This window comes from Centruroides vittatus, unplaced genomic scaffold (assembly GCF_030686945.1).
Source record: "Centruroides vittatus isolate TY-2023 unplaced genomic scaffold, ASM3068694v2 contig_2031, whole genome shotgun sequence".
Classification (NCBI taxonomy): domain Eukaryota; kingdom Metazoa; phylum Arthropoda; class Arachnida; order Scorpiones; family Buthidae; genus Centruroides; species Centruroides vittatus.
The window spans coordinates 36578-56640 of NW_027121258.1; the positions used below are offsets into that span (position 1 = coordinate 36578).

General features: G+C 31.1%; 1 protein-coding gene across 1 annotated transcript in view; it reads left to right on the top strand.

Moving 5' to 3' along the window:
* The window catches only part of LOC136970574 (uncharacterized), a gene marked incomplete at its 3' end in the record, with an annotated part of 28511 nt that extends 8878 nt beyond the window's left edge, over positions 1–19633 (top strand). The window contains exons 2-8 of the mRNA XM_067265023.1: positions 4076–4142; positions 8639–8705; positions 10562–10710; positions 11754–11803; positions 17794–17949; positions 18017–18142; positions 19403–19633. Of these exons, the coding sequence (XP_067121124.1) occupies positions 4076–4142; positions 8639–8705; positions 10562–10710; positions 11754–11803; positions 17794–17949; positions 18017–18142; positions 19403–19633 (846 nt within the window). The remainder of the gene's footprint in view (positions 1–4075; positions 4143–8638; positions 8706–10561; positions 10711–11753; positions 11804–17793; positions 17950–18016; positions 18143–19402) is intronic.
* Positions 19634–20063: the final 430 nt, after the last annotated feature.

Sequence of the window (20063 nt, forward strand, 5' to 3'; positions counted from 1 at the left end):
ATTTATTTAAATTTATACAAATCTGTCTATTCAGAAATTAAAACACCTATATATATATTATGGTTATAAAATGGCAAAATGCTTAGTTTTGAGGATAGAGATGAGTTTTATAAAAAAAAATTGTAAATGCACATAAAAATTAAATCTTCATGAACTCCAATCCCACTCAAGATATGACACTTGATCTTATCTATATCTCCACACCTATTGACCTTTCTTTCTTCTTTCTTCGTCTGGCATTATGGGCCTTGGAGGCTCTTAGCCGCAGTCACAATCTTTCTCCATCTTGCTCGGTCTATAGCCTGCTCTGCCAATCTTCGATTCCGAGGTCTTGAAAATCTTCAGTGACTTCATCTATCCACCTTTTAATAGGACGGTCTCTTGGCCTCTTCCCTTTCTCCTCACAGTGGAGTCCTCGCTAAGTTGTTGCCATTATAAGAAACCTTATGACATGGCCTAGTCACTGTAATCTTCTGGCCTTAATCACCTGTGTGATCATGGGCTTGTCTAGGTTGTCTGCAGTTTCTGGTTTGTTCTGCTCCTCCATATTGGTCTCCATTGACCATGATGTGGAACACTATCATGATAATGGTATCATCATGATAGTGTTCCACAGGTCCGAAAATCTCTGTAGTTGTAGTTCCTCCTGCTTTGTCATTGGCCATGTTTCACATCCATACAGAATCGCAGGTCTAATCGGCGACTCATATACAGTTAGCTTCGTCCTTTTACTAAGGTCTAAGAAGTCTGCTTTTTAGTATGATTGTGAGCCCGAAGTAGATTTTGTTTTCCTTTAACAAGCGAATCTCTATCTCCTTCTTCATGTCATTGTTGCTGTTTACCTATTGAGTCGTATTGACCTTTAAATATTAAAATTTAATAGTACAAATGGATGCCACACACAAATCTCTCTAAAAAGTTTCAGAAATTTTCGACAAAAGACACAAGAGTTATTAAGCTTCAAATTGGATAAACAAAGCCCTGCCCCACACACACACTAACAATCATGCATATGAAAGAAACCGCCAACGTTTTTTGCATTTCTCGATGTTTTAAGTTCCGAGTCAAAAATGTAAAAATCTTGGAAAGTCATTTTTGGCCGAATGCCTTACTTTTCCTCTGACATATACATGGATTATGGTTTAAATGATAATGTTGATGTTGCCGCTGCATAAAAAATGTCTATTGCATATATTCGATACAAATGGTGAATCATACCAACGTTCCTTCCATAGTTCTTTTTTCTACGGCCGAATGAAATTTTTACGAATAATAATTAATATTTATTTAATTTAAATTTATAATTTATAAATATTTGTAATTTTCTTCGGCCTGTGTAATCCGGAATCGTACGGTACCGAATATTTTTTTATAAAATGACAGTTTCCATTTCGAACAGTTTTTTTTTACCATAGAAAATAGTCCCTCCCGTTCTGAAGAATTTTTTCCATTTAGGCTGATTTACCGTTTACCGGGGTTACCGTACACCGCGTAAATTAGGTAAATATTTTTACTTTAACATAACCAGAAGAAATAAATACTTATGAAACCCAAAAAACGGAAATTAACTGCTGCACAAATATGGGATAGCCACTGCACAATTCAAAATTTCCATTACACATTGTGTGTCCAGTTACACGTTAGAATATGCGCTAGTATTGATATATAGTCTATATAAAAGAGCTCTAAATTAGAGTACAGGTATACCTCGAGTTACGTCGTTCCCGATTATACGTCGTTTGTCAAAAAAATATATGGAAAAATAAAAATCAAGTTTAAGTCAGTTTATTCGACTTTAAATCCGTCCGCCACAAACATTGAAGTCGTAATATCACTAGAGAAGCGTTGAAAGCACATAAAACCATATTAAAATGTTAATGTTAATATAATCATCATAAATCCTAGAGAACAAAACATGAAAACATCTGTGTTTCTGTGTTGTCGTCTTATTTAGCGATCTTTAAGTGCTCATTATTGGTGTTTCCTCCATTATTGGCGTTTAGTTACGACGTAAGTCGAAACTACGACTTACGTCGTAACTACACAAGTAAATTCGACTTACGTCGTTTTTCGACTTACGTCGCCTCTCCTGGAACCAATTACCTACGTAAGACGAGGTATACCTGTATAATGATTATTAGATTATATTTCTCAAAAAGATAATCTCAAATTAAAAATATTCTTATTCAAAGTTTATTTGTTCTATTCCATTATGAAACGTTTTATCATTTTTGAGTCGCATGTTTTCTTTCGATAAAAGGCATTTCTCGGAAATAACGTTAGAACTTATGACATTATTCACATTTTATCAATATAAAGAACAGAACAATATTATAAAGCAAAAATATCAAAACGATGGCAAACGAAGTTTCTTTATTTTCTGACTATTACCGCCTTGTGAACACTAAGAGACTCTATTACTATATCGTGTTCTTCAGTGGTTTGAATGAATAGAAACGTTTTCTACGCATTTCATTTGTTCAAGAAAACAAGCAAAAAAACCTTGGTCTACCCCTGGTCATATACAAAGCGTTGACGGGCTGCTTCTAATTCAGCGCTGGCACTCTTATACGAACTATTTATAAACAACTTTAACATACTTTACTATATTCGGCTTATTATTTTAATTTATTTTTCTGCTATTGAACATTTTAACCACTCTTCTCATTTTGCCGAACTGAGGCAGCCATCTCGTCGCCTCATCTAACGAGCCGGCTTTGTTGGTCACAGGCTGGATAGGTGGAGATTCCATTGTTCTTTCTTCATGTGTCTAACACCTAAATAGGGGCCGGTATCCCATAGACTTTTTCTGGAAGGCATCCCTCTTGGCAGAACGTTTGCGTTCTGCGTTGCCTTATTCCATCAATTTAATATAAACCATACCCATCGTAAATTTTGCCAGGACGGGTGCTAAGAGACAGGAGTCCAACATGGTCATGAAGAATATTCAAATATTTTGTCTGAATTAATATATTCTCATTATTAGAATTTTATAAATCTGACTTTCTGTGAGCCACTAATCGATTCTGCAATTTCAAAATACATAGAACTTAATCAGAAATAAAAAATTGAGTCTAAATATCATTCTTGGTATGTATCAATTGTGACAATAAAAAATTCAGTTTCCAACTACATTTTTTTATTATTAAAAGATAAATTGCACAATTGCGTGTAGATTAAATAAAAAATCTTTATAACTTACATACTGTAAAGTAAGTTTATATTAAATTATTCAATCGGAATTGTTTATGGGTGAACGAAACAGAATTTCTTTCTGGATCATTTGCTATTTAAGCGTATCAAATTAATTAATTAATAGTAGACAAATTATTTATGTTTGCCTACTAATTATAATGTATTTAAAATAATTAACTTTTTAACAAATCAGTATTTTTTTTAAACTGTTAAAATAGTAACAATGGTAATATATTCATTTTATTACGTAATCAAGCCCCTGTAACAGGACCAACTTTAATTGTAATAAAATTGTTAATAAATAAATCCCGAAATGTATTTTAATTCGTTGTGACAGAGATGTAAATGAAATTACGTCGCTTGGATTCCACTCCGAGTCGTAATTCTATAATCACAGTATTATACATAGAAAAAATAAGTTTTCTATATTTTATACTATAATATATAAAACTTATTTTAAATTTTTTCTATGTAATTTGTATTATTGAAGATACATACTGTATATTATAATCGATTATTAATTTTAAAAAGCTATTTTCACAATAATAATTTATCACTAATAATATATTTTTAAAATTAACATTATTAAGCTTAACAACAGCGTTCTTGTGGAGGATGGATTACATTAGGGGCAGTTCGGATTAATAAAAGCACTAGTATTTAAAATATAATAATATAAAAGTGAAATCATGTTGTCATTTTATTAGTAATTTATTTATTAGTAATTAAATTATATAATTATTATATAATTTATTAGTAATTTTATTAAATGTGAACGAAATTATTTACTGTAATTTCGTAAATAACAAGCATTCAATAATCTATACGAATAAACTTGATGCAAGTATCTTATAATTTGAAATGTATTACTTTTTTCTAGAAAGGTATATTGGAGTCATCTCTTGTTTCAGAAAATTCAAAGATTATAGTTGTTCGGAAGGATGCAGGTAAGAGAAAACAAAATAATTACGTAATAGTAAAAATTAAAAATATTGTAAAAAATTTGTAAAAAGGATTTTGCCGATCTTAAGTTCTGAAATATTAATAAAGTATAAAAATTCAAATTCACAATGGAGTCAATTAAAGAAAAAATAAAAGTTCTGGAGAACAAGAACAAAAGGAGAACAAAAACAATTAAAGATCTGTTACGAGTTGTTACATATACATTTAATTATGTAAAATTTGCATTAATGTACGTATCTGGCTGAATTCTAAGAAACTTACATTGTCTTTTGTAATTAACAATGATTTCATTTATTAGTCCTCGTTAATTTTTTTATCTTCAAAGTATTTTATCATATTAACGACAAAAAATAAAATAAGTTCCTCTGACTCATTTCTTTCCAGCAGAATGATTTATATTTAAAAAACGATATAGATTGTTGTGTTTCGAGGTATTACTATTAAAATAATCGAGCGTGTCATTCTAATGATATTCTGCTATTATTAGATTGACAAAATCGAAAATATGCGCTTAAAATATTCAGTAAAAGTATGAAAATATTCCCGAAAAATTTGATAACCTCAAATATGTTTCGATTAATTTTTTCCCTCATATTGGCTTATTTATAAAATCAATTGCATAGAATATAATTTTCTCTGGTTGCAATGCGTATCAAAATATTGCTTTAATTGTTTAATTTGCTCTGTTATATGCTTGTCCATATATTTCCATCCTTTATTTTTATTTAGAACAAATTCAAATCTTTCGTATATCTTTTTAGCTACTGCTCTTTGAATTCCGCCAAGTCTGTCTTTTACGCTTTCAATTAAACTGACAGCAGTACAGAACGGCATCCTTTCTTCCAATGTTGTTATAGCATTTTCAAGAAATTTAAAATCTACTTGACGAAAGCTAATTCATGTTTAATAGTACTTTCTCTAAAACAACTCTGGACATCTACGCTCATTGCATCATCCGAATTAACGCTTGAAATAGTTATCAGCATAATAACATTTACCCAGGTACCCAACCCGGTTATTACAGGTTTGGGAGGCAATGAGATACGGGCAGTTGCCGTACAAACTCCTGTCTTCTTGGATGCGCCTGTACAAAAAATGTTTTACGCTGGAGATTATTAATTTCACATTAAATTATTAATGTTTGGAAAGCTTTCACATAATTTTTACAGACACAATTTAATGCGTGATCTATGCGTGTACAGTGAAGCATTTTCGGATAAAAAAAACCACTCAATGCCGCTTCCGCTTTCACCATATAGAATGCTATATTTTACTCAAAGAAGCACTTTCTCGTATTAGATCCCCGCTGAAAGGTATGCATCGGGTGATTAACTGTTTTGTCAATCTTTGAGTGATCAGTTTGCTCGACAAATAATGTATAAATTTAAAATGTTTTTTCATCTGTCGTCACCTTGGTATTAAATGCTGAATCTAGCGCTCGAATAATGACGTTTACTACACATTTTCCAATAAAGTCCGTGGTTTCACGGACACCTAAAGCAAATGTTTTACCTTTTGAGCTGTTTTGAGCAGACTCATTGTTCTGGTAAGTAATCCTTTCTTAAAGTCGGTTCATCAGATATTTTTCGCCACAGTATTTTTCTAGAAATGCTTTAAATGCTTTGTTCTTTAGTTTATGAAAGGGGATACGAGGAATGATCACAGGGCCACATAAATCCTTTAGAAATGGAGACTTTGATGGTCTCGGTTAATTTTTTCGGCATTTAAAACTATTTGCCTATCTTTTCTATATAACGCAGCCTGGCGAGAAGCTGTACAAACGTGCTGAGTAACGTGTGAGTAAACATTCACACGTAATGGCCTCATTATAGGATCGACATAGAGGAACCTCATTATTCGTGGAAAATATATTAATCCGAACTCTCCACATTTGCCTTGCAGTTAGCTGCTAAGCTTGGATATGGTTCGACCATAATACAAACTCGAGAAATCTGTCTAAAATGTGAAACAGAAAACAAACTTTACTAGTATATAGCATACTATTGTAACGGTAACTATAAATACGTACTAATAATAATGAATCTAGCGCTCGAATAATGACGTTTACTACACATTTTCCAATAAAGTCCGTGGTTTCACCGACACCTAAAGCAAATGTTTTACCTTTTGAGCTGTTTTGAGCAGACTCATTGTTCTGGTAAGTAATCCTTTCTTAAAGTCGGTTCATCAGATATTTTTCGCCACAGTATTTTTCTAGAAATGCTTTAAATGCTTTGTTCTTTAGTTTATGAAAGGGGATACGAGGAATGATCACAGGGCCACATAAATCCTTTAGAAATGGAGACTTTGATGGTCTCGGTTAATTTTTTCGGCATTTAAAACTATTTGCCTATCTTTTCTATATAACGCAGCCTGGCGAGAAGCTGTACAAACGTGCTGAGTAACGTGTGAGTAAACATTCACACGTAATGGCCTCATTATAGGATCGACATAGAGGAACCTCATTATTCGTGGAAAATATATTAATCCGAACTCTCCACATTTGCCTTGCAGTTAGCTGCTAAGCTTGGATATGGTTCGACCATAATACAAACTCGAGAAATCTGTCTAAAATGTGAAACAGAAAACAAACTTTACTAGTATATAGCATACTATTGTAACGGTAACTATAAATACGTACTAATAATAATGAAAATTGTAAGTACAGTAGAAACAGCGAACTGATTGAGGATTTCTCTCTTTGATTTTAAATTTAAAATCAGCCGTAAACTATTTTTTAAATATTTTCTCTATTTTTGATCCAGTTTATTCCAAAATTATGTTGTTATGGAGAAAATGTAAGAAATATGTTCTAACTTTTCAAATATAGTTTTATATGCTTTCAGAACTTCTTAATTAAGGGGTTTTAGATCATCGAAAATTTGTTTTTTTTATGTATGTCATTCAAGAAAAATTATGGTTTTACGTAACAATCCGATTCCCTAATAATGGTACAGTATAATGATGATCTAATGATGTTCTGTTGTAATTTTATTAAAATTCCTTTCATTTAACTACTACTAAGTACCTTGGCATTATATTCGCTGTATGACGAATTGAGAAAAAATAGTACAACAACGTTGTTGTTGTACTTTTCCGCATTCTTTGTTTTTCTCTCAAATAATTGCTACCATTATTTTTAAGACTTAAAATAATGATAGCAAAGTATTAGTAATTAATTAGTATAAAATTATTAATGCGAATGATTACTCGTAAAAAATGGGAGTAATCTAACTCTTTCAAAAATATTACCCCACCTCATCGTCATATAAAGATGTTTTGGTCTTGGGAGCTTGAAACGTCGAGAAATAAAAAAATTGGGAATTTTTCTGTATGAATGGATGTTAGTTTCTTCACTTCGAAGATTAATAACTTCTGCTCTTTTGTCGAAAATTTGTGAAATTTTTTAGGGAGGTTTGTATATTAAGAGGAAATATTTATAGAAATTTTACGAAAAACCGGACTATGGGTTGGATAGATGAATTTGGAGCCTCGCTCGTTTAATATCTCCCAAAGCAAAGGTAGTATTTTCCTAAAAGTTTTTAGAAACATTTCCGTTTAATATACAAACTTGTCTACAAAATTTCACAAACTTTCGACGAAAGGCACAAGAGTTATAAAGCTTCAGCGAGGCGCACTCACATACACACCAACGCGCGCGCGCGCGCACGCATGCACGCACACGCTAACGGAAAGTGTTGTTTGTTTCGGAAACTGATCGAGAGTTCGATGTTTGACTACCGATTTATTCCGAATGCGAAAAGCACATCACTCACAGTAGAATGCTCTGTCTGTTACGAAGAGTAAATACTTAATGTTTCCGATAGGAGCATAGAGTAAGAAGGAGGGTTTTGTTTTTAGTTTTTTTCACTCTTTCAGCTTTATAGACACTAAGAGGACGTTTTAATCAGATTCAACAGGTCTTACCTGGTCCATCGGGTGATGAGGAAAGAGGTCCGGCATGTCCGGGACAAACCACCCACGAAAAATTTTTCAGATTCCTCACCCGGATTTGAATTCAGGTGACGAATCCGAGACATTTTTCATAAGTCGTCACTCTATTGTGGCAAAACGTCGGATAACGCCTCAAATGCAGAAGGACGTCAAGACAGATTAAGCAACCGAGGAAGGATTAGTGAATCATACAAAATTTCCGCTACCACTGAAACACTTTACAGAAACTATATAAAAGTGATGATAGTTTATACTCGTAGTTTTTTCGCATTTGAGCGGAAGATATATTCTAATCTTTGTATTGTGTTCTATTTTCTTTTTAGTTCTTTTTTGCCTTTTTTGTTATTCACATAAATTGTTTTGTTGTTAAAACTTATCCGCAGCCATTTGCTTTATAATATTATAAATTTTCATCCTGCGAATTGTGTATTAATTAATATATTAAAATAATAGATATGATAATTATCGAATTTATACAAAAATTCAATTTTGCAAAAACATATATTAAATTTTAAATTTTTCTCAGGGGATTTTGTCAAAATAATTGCTTAGAGAGAAGTGGAGAAGCATATGGAACTGTTTTCTATCACAAAGTAAGTATTTTAGGTTTAACGGTATGAATTATTTTTTTAAATAAATAAAAAATTCCCACACTGTAAGAGATGATTCGTAACTTTAACCAGTTAGCCAGACTTGCTATTGACGAGATTCCATCGAACACTTCAAGAAAATTCTCGAATACCGGTTTTATTGGAATAATAGCTTCTGCTACTACAGTATTTCAAAATGCATATTTTCTCTGCGGTTATTATTCGAGGGCGTTAATTAATTTAATTTGCGTATATGACATATCCATGTGATGTCCGTCATTAACAAAGTATTTAAATATTTATTTGGAATGGTTCAATTTTTAATGCAAATTACACTTGTGATACAACGAGATATAACTTGTAATACTCATTGACGAAAGATACCAATTTTTCGTTAATGAGTGTTATCTTTTACAATATACTGTATACCGGTAATAAGATAATGTTGATAATGAAAAAATACACTTAACGGTATATTGTACATTTTATATATTCCATTTTTTATTAAAGTTTGTTAGTTAAATACATATATAGCAGGGGTGAGCAAGCAAGAGTTCAGGGAGAGCCGAAATGTAGGTTTTGCAAAATGCATGGGAGCCGCAGTTCTGTACTGTCGTGGCGGATAGTATGGTAAGGCGCGCGATTTTATTATATAATATAAAACAAATATTGAATTTTTTAATAAAGATATTTTTACAAAATTATAAAAATAAAATTGTAAAAAAATAATAAAAAACAGAAATTAACACTTTCAGCGAGAGCCGCATTTGTGCATGTCCGATATAGACGGTGTGTACTGTACTGTACCTACCGTAGCATGCGGTATTTATGAATTTCACATTCTTTCCTGAAGTTTCGGAAATTTTCGGATAGTAGTTGCAGAAACTATTCGAGGTTGGTTGTTATTGGAATAGAACCAGTATCAATAGACCTTTTTAGTGTGATGTCACACGATGGCAGATAAAGAGCTAGCGGTTCGAAACAGAGCAGTTCGTCAATTGTAGTCTTATACTCTTATACAGTAATTCCAATAAATTTAGCAACAAAGTATAAAGGCTTTATACTTTACTTATCAGGAATTCTGATACTTTATATGGTACAGTGGATTAAAAGGGAGTAGAAGGATGGGGAGAGGGAGGAAGAATATCATAAAATGAACTCTTTTTATTTTGTAGTAATGGTTGCCAGATCTCACTAATGACAAGTATTTTAAATTCTATTAATTTCGTTTGTTTTAACAATTTCAACACGTTTCTGTTATATTTTCTTTTACTGAAAAATATATTTTGCTTATTTTACAAATAAGACCTTTTCAATACATCTGTTTTTAACATACAGATATTGTGGCGAAGCTTTCGGTTGTCGAACTAACAAATTCCCTTTCGAAATAACGGTCGACAGGAATTTCCAGTTAATCCAGGTGTCGCGATAGGTGAGAGATATAAGAGGTCTTCGAAGGATTGTCGCACAGGATCAGGATTGTCTGTTTACTTGAGAATGAACATTTCCTCTGCTGTTTACTTGTATGTAAACAGAATAAATGTGTAATGTCAGGCATCCTTTCGCGGAATGTTTTAGTTGTTGGAGGGGGAAAGTTAGCTATAGAGAAGCGGACAGAAAATCGATACAATATTTTGTTTTAATACGAAAACTGAGGTGTTTCTTCATAAATAAATGAACGTTTTGGATTTTGTGACGACTTGTGGTTCAGTAATGTTACGTCATTTGTACTTGTGCTAAAAGAATAAAATTGAATTTATTCTGAGTTTATTCATTATTGGTGATGTACTATTCGAAAATTGATGAAAGAAGTTGTAATTTATGAAATATTATTTATTTCATATAATTGTTTATTTCAGGATTCTTCCATCTGCAAATCAGCGATACACGATCTTCGCATTTCAATGTGGAATTATACTTCCGCTCAGGAAATAAGATTCAAACAAGCAAAAAGAAGTATACGTATGGAATTTACATCAACATTTAGACAACGGATTCAAAGCAAAGAGTTCGTATAAATTGAATTTTTTTAATTAAAATTTTAAATGCTCTATTAAGCAATTTAAATTTTTAAATAAAAAATTTAGCTGAAGGAAATGAATTATATTTTGTTTGGTAAGTTTTTGTTAACCCCTTTTCAGTCCCTTTTTACAGATATTATTCGATTATTGAACATACATTGTTATTAAAATTGCACGATTAAACTGGATATATTGAAAAACCTGTATATGGATAAAAGTACAACTGATAACATTTTAAATGTTAAATAAACAAATAAATCGATATAGTGTTAAATTTAAAAACCTTTTTTTCTAAAAAAAACAGGTGAAGTTAAAAAACAGGTTCAAACAATCATAAAATCATAAAACTACACGGTTAAGAGCCAACACACACAATTGATACTTCACACAGAACCTTTATTTTCACCTGAATTTCAGGCAAAAATAAAGATATTTTGTTTTGACCTTGTGAGTAAAATTTTTTCTATTTGCTAATCGAAAACCACACGAGTTTATATAAGTCTTATTACTAAACAAGGTTCAAATAGACAAGGATACAAAGAGAAATTGATAACAGAAACAGTTCAGGGAAAGTCTATAACCTCTGTAAGTAGCCATGGTTTCCTTCAAATAAAAAAAAAAACACCGTTGAAATCGTTACATAAACTTGTAAAAGAAACATTAAAAAATCAACTTTAATATTTTTGCTGTTACACTAAACTTTCCTATAACGATAATTATAAATGTCAGAAGACGCAGTAAATTTTAAAATTTAATGTGTTAGTTTTTAGTTTTGAGATATGAATGAATTTATAACGTTATTTTTAATTCGTGAGTTCGAAAATTGAAAAATATATTTATGACTATACAGTAAAGTAATTGTAAATACGCCACTAAAACACAGTTACGTTGTTCGGTCGTAAACTATTTCTACATACTTTTGTAACAATAAATTTCATAAAAATGTGTATACACAGTTTATTTATTATTAAAATAAAATATAATAAATATTTTAGAGTTTTTCTATATAAATACTTTATTTGCTTTATAGATTTCGCCCTTCAACCACATATTTCGTTTTTACTAATCCCCGAGTATCAGGTAAATATTTTAAAGATTATAATTTACATGTAATAACAATACATATTTCATTAATTTAAGTTTTAAGCATATATCTTATATTTAGAAATTACCAAAAGAATTATTATAAATATTCTACGATTAACGTTTCCTATCAATTTTATACCGGTGATTAGTTATTTCAGTATCAATTCAATACTGAAAGTCGAGTAACTTCAATTCGAAAAACTATTTTTCTCAACCGATTGATATTTCTAAATATAAATTTTATTGTTTCAGCCAAATTTCTATCTTTACTAAATGTTGGCCTTAGATCTTTTTCGTAGTTCACAATAATCAGAGCCAATCGCTGTATATTTAGAAAAGTTTTACATAGAGATGCGATACGTAAATTTCAGTGTTAAGTTAGCCACGAAGTTTTCGTGTTATTCGGTGTCCGGCTCATAATTAGACTACTTCTCAGAAGTTATTTCGATGTTCAGTGTATTTCTTTGCATTACTGTGGAACGCTTTTTACATCACTTCAAACTTATTTCGATTGTGCCCGCCTTCTATCTTAAAACCCAAATTATATAAAACAAATTTGTTGTTGTTGTTGTTGTTTAAGACTCTTTACGACTCATTGACCAGATATAAGCTGATTAAAAACCTTTCTAAGTGAGAGGCATATGCAATTTTATGTTGACTTATAGTTTTATGACTTACCTCCTTTAATAAAACATCGTGTGACGTTAAAAAGTGGATAAAGATAACTGAAGTTAATTGTATTTAATTTTATTTTAAGAAAATTTACGTTGTAAATAAACAATACCTAAACTAGACAAAAATATCGTATTTGGACTTTGTTAAAAATATACAGATTTTTCTTTGTTTGAATGTATTTTATATACCAAAGTTTAGAAAATGTGAACTTTTCTAATGTATATAGTATTTAAACACAACTCTAAAATGTCGACTTGACTCGGACTGATCGAGTCTCAAAATACAGAACTTTGCCATAACATTGACTGCTTGATTTGCTCTAAATTTCCGGACTAATTTGTAATAGTATTCTCGATTTGCTTTTGTAGCTTTTTCGTAGTTGCGACTGACATGGAGTATGCAAGGGATTTTAGATGACAACGAAAAATAAAAACTAAGAGAATTTAAATCAGCTAACGTAGTCCGATCTGACCGTAGTCGAATGGTTTATCCTTTTCTATTCATCGTTCAAGAAATTTTCGATGAAGGTACTTCTTTGCTACAATCTTTCCTTAGGCACGAAAATAAACTAGGTTCTAACTGCTTTTCTAAGCATTTTATGGTCTGTTTATTGAACTTTAGTTTTTATGTGTAGAATACGGGTACGCATTTATTAACAACAGTTATTGTTTACCCATATATTGAAGAATGAAGAATAAGATATAGACTCACAACTATTTAAATTAATGTAATGAAGGTGTAGCTGAAATAATCAGACTCGATAACGTGAAATCTTTGGTAAAGTATGAAATAAATCGGATTTGAACGTATTAACATGTAGGAAAAATTCAATTTTTCGGTTAGACTAAAAATTCAAATGTCTTTAATTTTTTTATTTGTATTACCATAATAAGTCACCAGATCATTTTTTAAAAAATTTAACGCGGAAAAAATCACGTAAATTAAAGTGGTGCTTGTAAACATTCTATCGCCATATTACTTGACACTTAAGCTAATTCTTTTTGTCTATATTTTTTGTGAATTTAAAACAGTATCGTCGTTCCTTAAAATAGTATCAGGTTACAACAATAGTTATTTAAATGAATAATTTTTATTTACATAAAAAAAGTAATTAACATTAAGTCTTAATTTGCATTTAAAAGTGGCATGATAATTGCCTTTAGAAACCTGTCTAATGTCCCGCTATTTCCAAGTTAAAATACTTTGAACTAAATACGGACAATTTAAAACAACAAAATAATAAAATAGATAAAAAGAAAAAGAAAGACAAAAATTACATTGACAATATCAGTTTTTGATTGTATGGCCATTATGCACGATTTTCTAATAAGTTCTTTTCAACCATACATTTCCACGCTGTGAGTAATACTGTTACATCCTTATACTTTATATAATTGCCCAAAAGGTTACTTCTATAAATTTCAACTTTTTCCAAATTCATCGCTAATGTTGGTGAGTGTGCCTGTTTTTTAATGCTAGCTTCCTTCCGTGCTGCACTGATTTTTCGCTCTGCGCCACTCTACTCAAAGTCGTACAAAACTACTCTTTCTCTATATTATACATGTGTTCTTTAAGACGTTTACTAAGGTTTCTGTATGTAACCCCTATGTATTCTTTCTGCAAACCCAATAGTTCATTTTTCTACGGGATTCTGTATACTTTCGCCTGCTCTATTATTTTTTAACCTTGTCTCTATCATTCCTTAAAAGACTATAAATGATGGGCGCTCTTTTGAAAACCAACTAGGAGTCTTTGTTGCCCGCTGTTTCATTTATAACACCGGCCATGTTCTTGTTATACGTAAACTTAGTTACTTTGTTGTTTCTTGTTACCATTCTCTTTTTTGTATAACTTCTTATCAAATTTTCAACTACAGTACTTTTATATCCTAAAGATACATCAACATTTTTAATTCTATCTAGCTCCTTTATCCTATCACATATATTGGAGCAATAGATGAAAGCTCATCTTGTTAATGCTCCAAATGCCGATTTTTTTTTTTTTTTTTTTTACGTAGTTTATATACCTGGGGTGATTTGACCAAGAAGAAATATACTGAGTGTCATGTGTAATTTTAATCTATACCTTTGAGTTCAAACAGATGGAGAAAATTAAAAACGTTGCCGTATCCTTAGGATAAAAAGTAATGTAATTGAAAAACAAATTTGAAAATTATAGATAGATTTTTGCTTTGAAGAAAATTTCGTTTTAAATGACCCGGCGTTATGCACATATAATTTTGCTTATGAATATATATTTTTTACTTTATTATGTATACATTTATTTATTATAACAATGAAAACTCGTATAATCAAATTAAAGAGGGTTCAATTTTGACACGTATACTTATTGTTGTTTGGGTTCTTTCGAAAATAAATTATTTAATAACCTTGAAAACGTTTCGTGGCACATGGGTTGAAAATCTCTGCAGATAAACGATTTACAATTAACGATTGTCGAAAATGTTAAAAGGGTGATAAAGATGATAATTTTGACTAATTTTTGAGGTTAGTGAGATTTGATTTTATTCAATAAGTCGTCCAGTTGGAATTTGAAGAACTGTGAATATAGTGTTAAAGCAATACTAAAAAAGTTAATGTGTCGACAGAAGTTGATAAAGGCTTTAAAAAACTGTAGCAAAGTTTAGAATTGTCGTGAGTAGTTTATCAACCATAATAAAACAAATCGCGAATCAATTTTAAAATTAGCCGATGATGCGAGACGTACAAGAAAAAATATTAGAAGTTGCGTTTACGACGATGTAAACGAAATTCTCGTGTTCGCAGGTATCGTCTTTTGGCGTAATGTCCGGCGCGTCGGTTTATCCGGGGAGACCACGAAATCAGATATTCAGTATGGTAAAAACCGGCATGCCGATTTAAGTGAGGTTTATACATTCTTCTCTAGAGGGCGCAGACATGCAAGTCTTCCCCGTGTATATGCTGTATGCCGATCATTCCGCGAAAATAACTCACAGTAATAAGTGTGAAGCATATTAGAAATAAAGAATATTTTTTAATTGTTTTGTGTAACAAAAAATTATGAATTTTTAACGAAAACGTAGTTAACACACAAATGTAAACGTAATTTTAAGTATATTTATATTGCGTTATTATTGTACACTAGCTGCAAGTACCCGCTTCGCTGGGTTTTTTTTTTGTTTGTTATATGTGATATAGTTTTTTTTTAATATAGAAGACATGCGTTAAAAGACTTTTCTTTTCCTAGCAGATAAGTCCAGCATTGCTCGGGCAAAAAGTAACAATAGCGAAGATTAAGATTATTATGTTAAAGCAACCTTACCCGTTTTCACAGAATGCAAGAATTAGGTCCCCCTGTTTCCAGAGATTAATCAGAGAATTTTTAGATGGGTCTAAAAATATGTTCGATTTCCCGCAAAAACGAAAAAACTGCATCTGTGCCTGTAAATCTTGTACCTCATTTTCTCTTAACACTTCTATTGTTAACACTCCCATTCTTAACAATTTCAACCCACATATCTATCAGCCGTTATCTGCGACTTCGTTCGCGCGGATTTTGCAAGCAAACCCTATTTACATTCAATATTTCAACAACCATAGTAATTGGTTATATAACACCTACCGCTGAGAATAATGTGAATTGCTGAGAATCAAACGAATTGTTTTCAATTCGATTAATTTTCTGGAACGTTTACAATCATTCTATAATCGAACCAACATAAAAAAACAAATTCGAATTTAAAATGGTTCGAACATTTGGTTAAAATTTGAAATATATAAAAATATTTATAACAATGTCTGAAATGTTATCAATTTAATACCCGTAAGTACTCGATGAAGACTAAACGTAGTTAAATACGAAAAATCGCATCTAAAATAGTACAGTAGAAGCCGTTCTTCTGGTTAAGACTTAATGCTTTCCCTCTCCTCCCGCGGGGGAATTTCGAAAAATTCTTTCTTATGTGCATTTTCATGACGTACCCTAACTGTGTACCAAATTTCACCTCTAGGTTCTGGAACTTTCTAGAAATAACTGGAACATTCTCATTGAAGCGTCATACATTTTGTAGTCAACCACTTTCAACCCCCATATCTCCCACACCCTTACAGCTATCGAGACGCTACCACGGCACGATGAGAGACTTGGGGCTACTACCACACACAAAACGATTCATGTGCGATGTGTAGTTTTGGCTGCAGAGTGAGATATAGGCACAAACACGTCCATTTATACATATTACGTTTATATTAATTTAAGTTACAAAAATAACGAAAAACTTTATTTACTAAAAAGTGTAATTTCTGTAAAACGAAATTTTTCTACATCAATTTTCTTTTCAAAACTTAGCGACATAGAACATTGTAAATGTAAATATGGGACAAATGGTATGCTTGCTAAGCGTGCAAAAGTTACTGTCGATTACTTTGAATCACCCAATTGTCGGGTACTCTGTTTACGATGCCCAAATTGACAGTGTGCGACCAATAATTTTAATTTTGATTTAATTACACAGTATTTCCGTATTTTATTTATTGTTTCGTGTTTTAATTGTGTAATTTTTACTTGAAATTATGTGTGTTTGCTGTTTTAAATTTATCGAAATGAGTATTGTTTAGGGTCTAGGAATAAATTAATTTACTTTCCATAATTTTTAATGGGAAAATTGATTCGGACTTTGCATGATTAGGAGTTCAAACGAAATGAATTAAATTCTTAGTATGAGGCATTACTGTATGCATGGACAAGAGTCGATCATGTACTGTACCGTACAGGTACAATACATCACTTTATGAATATGTTAACTTACGGTAGATATTTTTTCTTATTCTACTCCTAGATCGAGAAAGCAACTAGTATGTTTTCTATTTATTAGGTGATGATGAAAGAATAAGTCATGTAAAAAGTAAACTGTTTAATAAAAATATGTTAAACTTTGTCAATACTCACACAATAATTCGAAATAATAGTAGTTGAATGAAATTTGAAATGCTTCATTATTTCCACTAGAATAGTCAAAATAACGTCAAGTTTTATAGACACAGAATCCTAAAGTGCTTAAAAATCTACCGAATAATGCTGCCAAATACGAAATCGAAAAAGAAAATATTCATAGCAAGACATTTACTTTTTTCAGAATTTTACACTCCGTTATACTGAACAAAAGAGAGTTTGAGTATCAGTTATATTAAATTAATCCAATAACGTATAGGAAAAAACTAAATGGTTATAAATGCTTAATAATAGATAACTTTTTTCTTATTATTATTTGCAATAGTGAATATTTAATAGTCGAAATATAATTTATAAATTAAATAATATTTTCAAAGAAAAAGTATATGATGTCATAAGTCTTCATCACAATTATCTGAATAACGAAAACGAAGAACACGGACAAGAGTGCCGAATTTTAGCCACTTATAATCAATCGATATATTTTACCAATGGGAATGACATAGAAGGAGCATTTCCAGGCACAGAATTAAGTAAGCAATTTACGTTACTATTGTGAAATGATTTAGGGTGTAATATTTAACGCAGACTTTTTTCCAGGTAAAAAACCTTCATATACAAGATATTCCAAGATCTGGAACAACGTAAATACAAATACTGGATTCTGGTGTCGAACACGATTTAGTTCATTCTCTGATATCTTCTCTATAGCAATAAATAAAAATGGTAAAGTACGTTTTATAATAAAGCAAAATACACTCATTGATAAAAAAGTTATGCACCAAGAAAAGAAAAACTGAAATCGAATGAAACTTTATTAGCGCAAACCTAACGACGATGTAGTGAGTGATTACAATATCACAGGAATGGACAATTTTTTTGTGGAACAACGGTATAATTTAAAGAAATTTTTGTACTTTTTAAAATTGTCAACTACAGAATCACCAGTGTTCGATGGTTTTATCCAATCGGCCACCGGTGGGTTTCGTCACTAAAGGACGATACACTGGCGACCTGTAGCAGTCTGCTTCTCTCTAAACACACTATTCGAAACAGAGTCGACGATTTTGTTGTTTTGATGCACCGATGCGTAACGTTAGAAGAGCCTAAAAGACGGGCATTTCGACAGAACGACCATTTTGCTTGCTTCGGCCCGATGATGCGACCTTTCTCAAACGCTGTCAACTGTCCGTGATGGCTTTCAACTGCGTCATACATGCATGACTTGCGTTGAAAAATCTAAACACGACACCGAAAACACAGTAAAGTTTTGCTAGCCGTATAAGATACTGAGGTAAAGAGTTTGGGACACTTTAGTGGCATTAAATGGAGTGCAATCGGTTAACAACTGCAATCATTTGCATATTTGTCTAAGAGATAGTCTGGATAGGTGTAGCTTTTCATAATCGGAGAAGCTGTCTGGGTGCAAGACATTTTGTCAATGAGTGAAATTGAACCGTTTAATTTATTTTTCTTCTTAAAAGCAGATAGAAGCAACGCATGATAAGATAAAAGGCTTTATTTAGTTTTTACAATGAGAATTGTAGAATGTAGATGATTGTATGATGCGTTTCGAGTATCTGTAACATTCCCTCAATCTCTTACCATAATCTCAAATATTCCTTCCGACATTTCTCACACAACGGATATGTGCATCTATTTGAAGAGGAGTGCTACTTACAGTCTACTTCAATGTCTTCATTGTAAAAACTAAATATAGTTTATCAGATTATGCGTTGGTTCTGTCAAATACTATATAATATAGTATTCGGTTCTGTCTTGTTTTTAGAAGAACAAATAAAAGATTATTAATATTGAAGTGCTAATCAATTGGGAATAATAATAATAACAAAAACAAATTAATTTTATTTCGGATCAGTTATAAAAAATATTATTTTACGTTTGAAGATTTGTCTCATTATATCTTGAAAATTTATAATCATTTAAAATATTAATGAATTTACGGATTATTATTCTATTTTTCAGTTAATTTTATAAGCAAGAGATTTACAGTTACAGTAAATAAAGGAGATTATGTCGATGTTCTTCAGTTGTTAAATTTAAAAAATATTGAAATTGCCGACAAACTGAAAATGACTGGAGTGAAAGTTGGAGTAGGTTATTACGAGAAGACTAAACCAATTAGTATTTCCGATGCAGGATTGTTTAGGTTAATTGAGAATAATACTTTAGCGGCTACCAGATTAATAGTGAGAGGTATGTATATTTTTATATGAGAAATTCTAATTTTTTCCATTGATTATAAAACATCGACACATTAAATTTGAAAATCTCCTATTCGAGCAATTGAAATTGAAATGAATATTTTCAGCATTTCCTTCATTCTATCAACTCAATAGAATTTGAAACCAATTCTTCAGAATGTTTAGAAAACAAATATCGCAATCGTTAGTTTTAACGTTTAAACTAAAATGTAAAATGCAGCATTTTTTAAATTGTTTGTTTTTTTATATTACAACTAACTTTATTTCTATCGTCAATGTGCATCTCGTCGTTTACTATTTAAATAGAAAAATTTCACATTTTTTTACCTGTTAAGAATATAAATACTAAATAAATTATTTTCAAAATCGAAAACTGGAAGTTATTTTATATATTAAAATGTTGGAGGATTTTATCCACGATT